At 41.0% G+C, this 11,532-nt stretch overlaps 1 protein-coding gene across 1 annotated transcript in view; it reads left to right on the forward strand.

Moving 5' to 3' along the window:
- Window positions 1-2,641, forward strand: part of CMTM8 (CKLF like MARVEL transmembrane domain containing 8) — a 77,636-nt gene extending 74,995 nt beyond the window's left edge. Inside the window, exon 4 of the mRNA XM_006905718.3 lies at window positions 1,104-2,641. Within this exon, the coding sequence (XP_006905780.1) occupies window positions 1,104-1,187 (84 nt within the window). The 3' untranslated portion in view covers window positions 1,188-2,641. The remainder of the gene's footprint in view (window positions 1-1,103) is intronic.
- The last annotated feature ends 8,891 nt before the right edge of the window (window positions 2,642-11,532 follow it).

Raw genomic sequence — 11,532 nt, forward strand, 5'->3', positions numbered from 1 at the left:
TGCTAAAGCTGATCGATACTCCACGGGTTTTCATTACATCCTTGTATTTCAGAATCTCTATTTAAAGTTCTAGTATGACGAGAGTAAAAATCACAAGCTTTGGCAGCAATGGGCTTAAGTTAACACACAGTAAGAATCAGTGGGAACTGGGCGGTGGCCGCCCCTTCAGAGGGGGCTGCATTTTCTCACTCATCATTCATACCACACACCCCGTGTGGGCTCATCACTTCCTCCTGCCCACTCGACTCATTTATGTTAATTGGCCCTGTGGCAATCTGAGGTTAAGTCCCAGTCTAAAATTGCCTATGCAGTAGTTCCTCCGTTATCCGTGGTTTTGCTTTCTGTAGTTTCAGTTACTCGCGGTGAACCACGGTCTGAAAATACTAAATGGAAGATTCCAGAAATAAACAATTCATAAGTTTTAAATTGCACACCATTCTGAGTATCGTGATGAAATCTTGCCCCGTCTCACTCCATCCTGCCTGGGGCTAACTCATCCCTTTGTCCAGCACATCTACACTGTGTAGGCTCCCTAGCCATTAGTCAGTAGCCTTCTCAGTTATCAGAGAGAGAGAGAGAGAGAGAACACATTCACATACTTTATTACAGTATATTGTTATAATTGTTCTATTTTATTATGAGTTATTGTGAATCTCTTACTGTGCCTAATTTATAAATTAAACTTTATCATATGAATGTATATATAGAAATAAACATAGTATATATAGGGTTCAGTACTTTTCATGGTTTCGGGCATCCACTGGGGGTCTCGGAATGTATGCCCTGCAGATAAGGGGGGACCATGGTACTAAATTAGAAATACACGTGCTATTCTCAGATGCACATCACCATATTCACACCTAAGCAAGCACTCTGAGGTTATTTGAGCGAAACTACAGGCTTTGCAGATATGTTCCAAAAAGAAAAGCAACATAGCCAGAAATTGTTTCAGAAAGAAGGTAATTGAACCAATAAAGCAGTTTTAAATGAGAAAGCCTGGAGTAAAAGGATGCTGTGAATGCATGATTCAATGAAGGTGAAATGATAATTTTTGCTAATTAGAAAGTACTCTAAACCCCCTTTCTATTATTTGTTTTCTCCAGTTCTTCGCCTTCCTGGTCACCATCTGCTACGCTGGAAACACATATTTCAGTTTTATAGCTTGGAGATCCAGGACCATTCAGTGATTTGCCATTTTGAGAATTAAGGGGGAGAGAGGGAAGAATCTCACTGTAAAAGCAGCTGTAGGTATAATGTATATTTCCAGAGAATTGTATTTAACTAATGTTTTTATATACTTAGTTAAATTTTGCTCACAGTGGTTTGTTAAAATTAAACTAAATACTTATTTGCAAAGCACTGTAGTTATAATGAACTCTTAAAGATCTTGTTGATGTCTTCATAGACCTTATTTTCTTAGACAATGTATAAATAGATAAATGCTAATATTAAGAAGCTGTCAAGTTTGTAAACCTAACTTTTAAAATGCCAGATTTTTTTTTTTATTAAATGTTTCAAAATCCTGGGTAATGTATATGATTTGAGAAAGGAGACCTATTGCCAAAGCCCAAAGCTGGGTGCTTTGAGAAAATCTTCATCCTCAGAGGGCTGCCTAGGTCCGATATTGCCAGGAGCCACCAGCCGAGGGTGGCATCAGAGACCCATCTTCCTAAGTCTGGGAATCATCGGTGTCCATGATTCTCATGGGCTAACTGGTTGGCCCAGAGAGCATCTAATGAGACCTTGGCCTTGGAGCTTGGTAATGAGCTTATCCTAAGTGGTGCTGCTGAGTCTAGTTTCTGGTGTGCTAGTGGTATTTTTCCTAATACCTGTTAAAATCAGTGCATAACTATTAAGAGGATAAGTACTCACATGTACCTTAAAATCATCTTGCTGGCCTTAGTGACATGTATACCATGCCTTGTGGAAAATACCCAACCAATTTCTCAAATCTCCAATCTCTAGCACTAATATTGTGTAACATCATCGTTAGATATCAGATGGTGGGAAGAACCACAGTTAGCAAGGCAGATGTGCACTCAGGGGAAGTGTTTTTCGGCAGGAGGGTTCTTGCTGCTGCGGCAGTGTATCTCGGGTGATTTTTCAACACGAGCCTTTTTTCGAAAAACAAAAAACCACAGAAACGTTAGTATAGTTAATGACAGTAAAGAGACTTTCGGCCGGGCACTCTGCAGTCACGACCCCTGTGGCCTCTGCTATTCTGTTTTACAGCACTGTTTCTCCCTTGTTTGTTGCTTGTTAGTCTTTCTGTTTATCTGATTCTAATGCTTTATCCAAGCTCTGTTTACCCCTAAATAGAAGTGTTGGGATTCCTTCAGTGTCTGATAACACCCACCCCAGACAATGAAGAATGTTCTTGGGTTTTGGGTCCCAAGAGGTAGTGGTGAGGGGAAACCAAGAATGAGAGGTGATATAGGGTACAGGTGTGTGGGAGTGGGTGGATGTTGGGGACACAGGAGGTCACTCTGAGTCCAACATTTAGCAAGCCATGAGGTTGAGCTTTAGCCACACAGACCTGCAAATGATCAGGGCTGCGATCTTTTTAGAGCTGTATTTCCCAGTCGTCACCAAGACAGCCTCTGACTTGCTCATTTTGCAATAAAAGCTGAAATAACTAGTCCGAGTTTGTGTGCTCTGCCTCTCTGTCCATCATTCCCTCTCCCACACTCACAGAGGCATATTCATCTCACATGTACTCTGTGGGGTTTTTTAAAGTACTGTATATTGTAATCAAGGCTCCATAAAAGACAGAAAAACTGTAACCTACAGAGATCTATATCTGGAAACAGTCATAAAGAAAGAAGCCTGCTTTTGTGTCTCTTTCTCTGTCTCGCTCTCGCTCTCACTGTGTGTGTGTGTGTGTGTGTGAGTGCACGTGAATGCATGTGCTGCATTAATAGGAAATAACTTCTGGGGTGAAAAGCTCCATAAATCACTTTGAAATATCTTCTACATAGACTACCACTATAGGTCTTACTTGAATTGGTAGCACCAAACAGACCTATTTCAAGAGAATAAAGACTTGTTTGTGTCCACACAGGGGTAATTGCTGTCTTGTCTTTATTTGTGATTTTTCAGGAGCATGGCCCTTTGTGTTGCCTTGAGCGTTCCCCAGAAAACAAACAAACAAAAATACAGCATTTATCTTTAACTGAAAGGAAATTATTATTTCCTCTTTTGAATACCAAGAGACTTTGTTCATGAATAATTTTTAAGTGTGAGTTTTTAGACAACAAAGTGTCTGTTCTTCAGATGAACTTAGAAGTTTTGAACTAGGTTTGCATTAATTTTTCTCTTAAGAAAAAAAAAAAAACACTAAATAAAGCCACGTGCAGCACAGCCAACATAACAAGAATAGGTTTCTGGGGTTAAAAAAATATTATTACAGGGGTAGTATACAGTGTGCTTAAATTCTTGTCTGCCATCTGTGATCGCCATTTCCATTTACCTCTCAGTCCTTCCAAAACCAGCACTTCTTTGATGGAGCTGAACAGGTTTTTAATTTGATGTATTTACCCACTCGTGGTAAGTCAATGAAATGCTTTAGGCAATTCATCTCTCTCCATTGCTATCTCCAACTCACAGCCCCAAAAGATAAATATTTAGTCACTATTTGAAAACTACAAGAGAAGCCAGAGACAAGTATGTTCGATATCAATTATTTTTGTGTGTTTTTAAATTGCTCCCTTCATAGGAAAATGCTTTCAGGGCATCAGCACTAAAGATTTTAAAGACATAAAATATCTCTGCGTAGAGCACAATTAAAATCGCTGACGGAAGATGCAGCTCGGGGCAGAAAATCAATTTAAAGTTCATGTTTTTGTTCCCTAGACAATTATTATATTGGTTGAAAAGATGTTTTTTCATAGAAAAAATTAATCCGGGCATATAAGGCTAGGTGCACACACTGAACGGTGCCAGCCTAAGAAGCATCTGTTAACTTGTCCTCATATAAAAGTTCTGGCAATGTTCGGCCAAATGTGATTGTAAGCAGACAGCCGTGAAGGAAGGTAAGATACTTGTTCCAGTGTTGCTGACTTAGGGCACTAGGGAAGATTAGACTGTATATCGTTATCAGTGAAGGGGTAAATAAATTTAGGTGTTTGGTGAATGTAGAAGAGAATAGGATTTGGGGGAAGGTGCTTGGCAACAGAGGTGATGACATTTCAGAAACTTAGGTGAGCGGCAAGAAAGTTGTTGACTGAGGAGACATTCCATTTGGAAGGTACGTTTTGAGAAATCTTCCAATGGCAGAACTTTTTTTTCTAGAATATTTGGAATAACTAAATCCAGAACGTAACCGACCTTATCGCTGCCTCCCTACATCTCTTCTCCCTCCTGTTATCTTACTAGCCTCGTTTTTATTCAGTGCTCACACCACCCAGCTCCTTCGGGACGCTAACTCCACTGTGCCTCTAGGAGTGGAGCACGGAGCTCCCCCTAATCCCACCTGGTAGCCACACTGATTGGTTCAAGGATGGGTTCGTGGCTCAAGGCTTGCTTCTGCATTCTGAGAGAATATGTTGGCAGGAAGTTGTTGGCAATTATATTGCGACCACAAGAGGGAGCCAGTAGTAGAACGAAGGTGGTTGTAAGGAAGAGCAAAGAACGTCATCGTGATTATATCATTGAGCCACTGAATCAATTCAGCCCTTAATGCTGGCAAACTCTGAACTTTACAATTACATGAGCAATTGTGCCCACTTTGTTTAAACTAATTTCTGTTACTTGCAACGGTATGCATCCTAACAGGTACACAGGACATCCTGGCAAAATGGCTTTCAAGCAAAGTCGTGAAATCTTGGTTCTTATTTTTAATGGTAAGTCACCATAGGACCCTAGGTAGACATCAGTAATGATGGGATAAGTCACCTTTAGTACCAGTGTTCTTTAGCAATAGAAGGGTAGAAAAGGAAAATTTGGGAGTCCACTTGAGAGAGCAATTCAAGCCTTCCCAAGGCTATTGTTTAAAGATGGTGATAGCATGGGAAGATCCTAGAAAGGAAAACAGCAAGAAGGATGGGTTCTCAAAGGAGTTTTCATGACCTGACTTTGGTCATTGCAATAGGAGAGCTGAGTATGAAGGAGAAAACACGAAATAATCTGGTCTCCAAACATTTTAACTTATAATGAGACTGCCACCTTGTTGTATCTCAAAGACAAATAGTCACTCTTGAGAAGTGGCCCCCCTCTCTGGAAGTAAGTTGGCCATTAAGTGCCAAAGAGCAGTGACCTTATAAGAGTAAGGATTAGGCCTAAATGCCTAACAGGAAAAAAGACTTAGAAATAAATCAAAGGTGATACTTTTTTTTTTTCCCAAATTAAAAACTACAATGAGACACTATGTCACATGCTCTAGAATGGCTAAAATTGAAAAGACTGCAATACCGAGTGTTGGCCAGGTTGTGGAACATCTGAAATTCGCATACATTGCTGGTGGGACTATCAAATGGTAGAATTTACCTGAATAATGTCATGTCTAACAAAGTTAAATATATAAATATGACCCAGCAATTCTATTCCTAGATATTTACCCAAGAGAAATAAGTCCACAAAAAGACTTATGCAAGAATATGCATAGCAGCTATATTCGTAATTGACCCAAACTGGAAGCAACTCAAATGACTATCAAGTGGTGAATTAACAAATTGTGGTTTATGTGTACAATGGAATACTACTGAACAATAAAAAGGAGCGAACTACAGATGCATGCCACAGTATGGGTGAATCACCAAAATATATTAAATGAAACAACCAGACAAAAAGTATAACATTCGGTTATATGAAGTTCAAGAAAAGGTCAAACAATTCTGTAGTGGCAGGAAGTGGGTCAGTGGTTGCCAGGGGTTAGCTAGAAGGGATTGGTTAGAAAGGGGCACAGGGAATGTTGTGAGGTGATAGAAATACTCTATATCTTGATTGTGGCGGAGGTTGCATATGCATATACATTTATCAAAATTCACAGACTGATTACTTAAAGTGGGTGTATTTATTTTATGTAAATTATGCCTCGATAAAGTTGATTTTAAAAGGAAAAAAGTGGTTCCATTGCAGCCCTTATCCCATCATCTGCTTTGATATTGAATTGTTTATTGCCATCTGTCTCCAGTCTGGTTTGGCATCTTTTGAAGTGTTGGGATGGTGGGTTTTTATGTCAGTCTTCCCTCTGGAGCTCAGCACAAAACATGGAACATAGCATGTGTTCAATAAATATCTGCTGCAGTGGAGATACTGGGAAGTTAATAAAGAGTTCCAGAAGACCTTAAAGGATTAGCAAGTTAGAAGACAAAGATGAGGTAAACCCACAGAGGGCAAGCCTGAGCAAGGCCGTGAAACCAGTGCTGTCATAATGCAAGTGTGCCAGGAGATGTGGGAGGGAAGACCTGGGCAAGTGAGGGGTCTGGGCATTACAGGGGGACCTGCAAGTGAAGAGCTGAATCTGTGGATCCATTTATGATGCTTGGAAATAGATTGTCAGAAAAATACTTAATAATGGGAGCTACCAGGTGGTTAGTGAGCTAGGTACCTGGGAAAACACACAACTAGCTGATTGGTTTCTGGAGCATATATATGGCCAGTTGCCTAACAACTTCCAACCATTTAATGACAAAGTATTAGGTTGAACCACATGATTGCCAATATTTGACTCTGACCTACAAAAAAGGCAATTTCACGTGATCCAACCTACAATATTATATTTGACAAGTTGCTTTCATATGTGATGTCAGTTGATCCTCAAAACATCTTTGCCTTAGATAAGGCAGGTGTCCCTAGCCCCATTTATCTGGTGAAGACAACCAAGACTTCATTAAGTGGTCAGCGACTTGCCCAAGGTTACACAGTGAGTAATGAGAATAGCTTGGGCTGACATGGAGGCCTTTTCCTGATCTCTCCTCTGTTTAGGTGACTAAACAGAAAGAAAAGGAACTGAGTGAAAACGATAGGGTGTGGAGATAAAGTGGTACGACATTTTCAGAAATCTATGTGGCAATATACATAAGAAACTTAAAAATATTAATTCCTTTGGACTTGGGGATGCTTCTCCTAGGAGTTTAATATTTGTGCCCAAAGATATTAATACTGGTCTTATAATAGGGGGAAAAAAAACAACAAACCTGAATCAGCCTAAAATCCTCACCAAATTCTTAAATAAATAATTAAATCCATGGCATGAGTCTTTAGAAATTAATGTACTATAGTCCACTTCCTCCAAGTTTATTAAGAATCAGAACTGGTTAGCACCATCATTAATGATTTAACTTTCTATTTTGAACGCACTTCTCAAGCTATGCTGAACTGTGGTTGCAAGATTGGTGATTAAAGTGGAGATCAGTTGTTCAAGTGTTATCTTTCTAAAAATATATAATGGAGAAAAATCAATTGTGTACACACACACACACACACACACACAAATCAACGCTGCCACTAAAAACAGGAATTTTTAATAGGAAATGCTTATGGTATAACTTGGAGTTTACAAAAGGCAGAGCAAACCCAATTGTAAAAGGGTAATAGGATCATCGGGTGATTTTTGTTCGTTTTTCTGAACTTCCCCAAATTTTCTACAATGAGCCAGAAATAGATTCATAATCAGGAAATAAGAAATATTTTAAAATAAAAACCAAGAGAAGGCAGTGGTTTCAGAAGGTCGAAAAACCCAAGATCCTCACTATTCGTGGAAAAATTTACATCTTTGAGTCACCTTATAGAGGTGGACAAGTGCCCAGAGCAATTGCATGAAAATCGTCCTGGGGACTGTACCCATTGCCTTTGTCTCCTTTTGAAAGGAAGTGTCCTCATCTTTGGCCATCATTTATGTCATTTATGAAAGATTTCATGAATACAGTAGAAAAGAGATCCTTCTCTTTTCTCCTGCCTCCTGCCCTCCCCTCTCCACCCCTCCCATTCCCTCTCCCACTCCCATAAATTCATAGAAGGAAAACTGATTCTGGTAGAAAACATCAGCACATAAAGCTAATTATTCCTTACATCTGTATGTTGCTTTATTGCATTTCTTAACGATTTCAAATGCATTTCTGTGTGAACTTCAAAGACTAGTGGTATCAGCCCATTTCACAAATAGGAACACTGAGGCCCAGGCAACCTCACTTGTGGGCATACCAGCAGCCAGAGTCCCATCTCCTTATTCAAAAGTTCAAGCAAACAAAACCAGGATCTTTATGCAGACCCCTCTCCCACTGCTTCAGGAATTAGGAGCCCTCCCCTTGCCCCACGCCTACTAGATGTACAGCCCCAAAGCATGGGTAAGCAACTCATTGGCAAGGTACAGCACTAAAGAGTATTCACAAAGCACATCGTCTCAGGGAGCCTACAGTCTGCTTGAGGAGACATGGTAAACACACAGGAAGTAATCAGAAAATGAGACAAAGCTGTCTAAGGCCAGGCTTCATTGCCTGATCCATCAAATGTCACCATGCTCTCATTGGTCAACACCAGGATTTCTCTCCTTTCCAATGAGAATTCCAATGAGAATTCAAGAATTTCCTAGTTCTTCTCTGTCCAATGGGGTGAACATCAGTATCAGTCTGCTAAATGACAATCCACCAGAGGGTGAAGCTCTTTCAATTACTCAGACTGCCTGAAATTCTCTTAAACATCTAACGTCTTTTCTTTCACCCTTAGAAATGGTCATTGATGCTTATGGTTATGAAAACAGCTCCTCACTGGGGGTACCTCAGCCTCCAGCTAGTGAAGCCTTCTTGTGCAAATACATAAAGACATAAGGAATAATGATTTTTTTAAAGGTAACATATATTACTATGTGCCAAATACTTTGAGGCACAAAATTATCCCATTTATGTCTCATAGTTGCCCGAAGGGTCAGTTCTATTATTGTTCCTCTTTACAGATGAGGAATCAGTGTGAAACAACAGACAGAGATCCTGACCGCTCCATTTGAGCACCTAGATCCAACCATGTCTGAAATAGGTTAAATGTCTGTATACCACAATTACACAAGCTAAGGAATTCTTTTTGCTTGAGTTTAGTTTCTGTCACTTGCAACCAAAGTGGACTCTCATTTTGTTATTTTTTATTATATCTGACCAGATACATCACCAGATACATCATCATAATCACACTGGTGTAAATGAGCTGTGGTCAGACAGTGACAGTCTAATTCAGGGGTCTCTAACCCCCTGCCGCAGATCAGTATCAGTCCATGGCCTGTTAGGAACCAGGCCACACAGCAGGAAGTGAGTGGCAGGCAAGTGAGCAAAGCTTCGTCTGTATTTGTAGCTGCCCCCCAGCATCAGCATCACCACCTCAGCTCCACCTCAGATCATTAGGCATTAGATTCTGATAGAAGCACCAATCCCTGGTGCCAAAAAGTTTGGGGACCACTATGAAACCTTGGAACTATCAAGACTAGGAACCTATACCTCCTCAGGGTAGATGGACAGAGAAGAACTAGGAAATTCTTAAATTCTCATATGCTACTTAGAGATCACACATCTGGCTTGGTCCCTCTTAGAGTATGAAATCTTTAAAGGAGGCTATGGAGTCCTTTGCCCAAGTCCTTGCTCCCCCAAGGAGGCAGCCCTTCAAGAAGACATCACACCAGTGTAGACATCTCAGGGCACTTGGCATCAGGTCTGATCTCTGGGGCCTTTTCTTGAACACCAGGCCAGCACGTGGCCCTTGTACTCCCAAGCATCTTGCTCAAGCTCTTAAGTGATCAAGATACAGTGATCAACACAGAGTGGCCACCACCAGTGATTATTTCCTATCTGGGCAGGTGGCACACTGACCAACAGCAGTCAGAGAAACCGAGCAAAGACTCAACTCTAATGGGCTCAGGAAATAACAGGGCTTTTCAGACTCCAGCATGCATCTGAATCGTGTGGGAGGTGGGGGGATGGCTTGTCAAAATGCAGATTGCTGAGCCTCACCCCCAAAGTTTCTGATTCAGCAGCTCTAAGTGGGGCCCAAGAATTTGCATTTCCCACAAGTTCCAAGGTCCTTCTGGTCTGGGGAGCATACACTGAAAATCACCGATTTAAAAGATTCCTAGAGAATTGGATGAAGGCCCCTAGGAGGAGGAGAAATTATCCAGTGCTTAGTTTTTTCTGCTTTCCTGAAGCCTTCACTTCGACAGACTGTCATCTCCACTCTGGGTTTGGAAGACTGGGACAAGTACAGGAGTAAAAATGTAAATCTACATGAAAAATGATCTGCAATGCCAACTTCATGCTTGGGGGCACAAAGCTGGAAATGTGACAGAATGTCTTCAGTCTGTTGCATTGTCGCAGCAGCCCTGAGGTGCAATTATCGTTTTTTTTTTTAAAGAGAAAGAAACGCAGGTACCAGGCGCTGTGACTGCTGTCTCAGGAGAAAACAGATATTGGAGGCAATTTCGTTTTTTTGGTCATGAAAATTAACAAATGGACACAAAAGTTGAGAAAATAGTGTAATGTCTCAACTTGGGCAATGATTGATTCTCAAACCTGAGTGTTCACAGGAATTGCCTGGGCAACATGTCAGAGCAGAAATGACATGAGTATCTCCACATTCTAGAATTATGAAGACTGCCACAGTGATGACAGTCTTTTGATGGGAGGACAGCACTGGCATCCAATAATCTCATAGAAGAAATTTTTTCTTATGTTATCTCCAAATGAAGTTAAAGTTTGGCTACAGGGACACTCTGCTCAAAGGATCACTGACAGCATATCTCATCATGGGAGCCCTGTTTGGGCCTGTCTTCATTTAAAAAACAACCCGAAGGAGTGAAACATAATATGTCACTTGAATAACTATTTGACAGCTTCTAATAGAAGTAAAAATATGCTCACCTTGTGACCCAGCAAATCCACTCATTGGTATTTACCCCAAAGAAATGAGCTATGTCCACCAAAAAATGTGGTGGACATTTATGTGGTGAACATTACCAGAATGTTCATCACAGCTGTATTGGGCACAACAGAATGAAGCTCAAATGCAATGTGCTGAGTGAAAGAAGCCTGACACAAATGAGATTATTCTGTATTATTTCAAATATATCAAGTTCAAGAACAGGCAAAACGAATCTGTAGTAGGAAATAACAAACACACAAACAAACACACAAAAAAATAGAATATCACGGTTACCTGAGTCTTGGGGAAAAGGGGTTCGGTAAGGGAAGGTAGACTGAGAATGAACACGAAGGAACTTTTGGGGGTATTGGCAAGTTCTATTTGTGGATCTGGGTGGTGGTTACAGCGGTGTTGATACAGAAAACTTAACGGAGCTGAACACAGAAGGTCTGGACATTTTAGTGTATTAAGTTATAAAGTTCAATAAAGATGCTCCAAGCACACATCCTCACCCACACACCATCCCAGGAGGCTCAAACCCAGCTGTGAGCCTGGCCTTGCCCGTTTCGGAAAGGCCACGGCCCACGGCGTCCGTTTTCCTCCTCCCTGCAGACCAACTTCCGCGCATCTCTGAGGGCAGAGACTGCCGCTACCTTCCCGGAAAGTGGCGGGCCAGCCCCTCTGCGGCCGGGTCCC

The sequence above is a fragment of the Pteropus alecto genome, unplaced genomic scaffold (assembly GCF_000325575.1).
Source record: "Pteropus alecto unplaced genomic scaffold, ASM32557v1 scaffold10, whole genome shotgun sequence".
Classification (NCBI taxonomy): domain Eukaryota; kingdom Metazoa; phylum Chordata; class Mammalia; order Chiroptera; family Pteropodidae; genus Pteropus; species Pteropus alecto.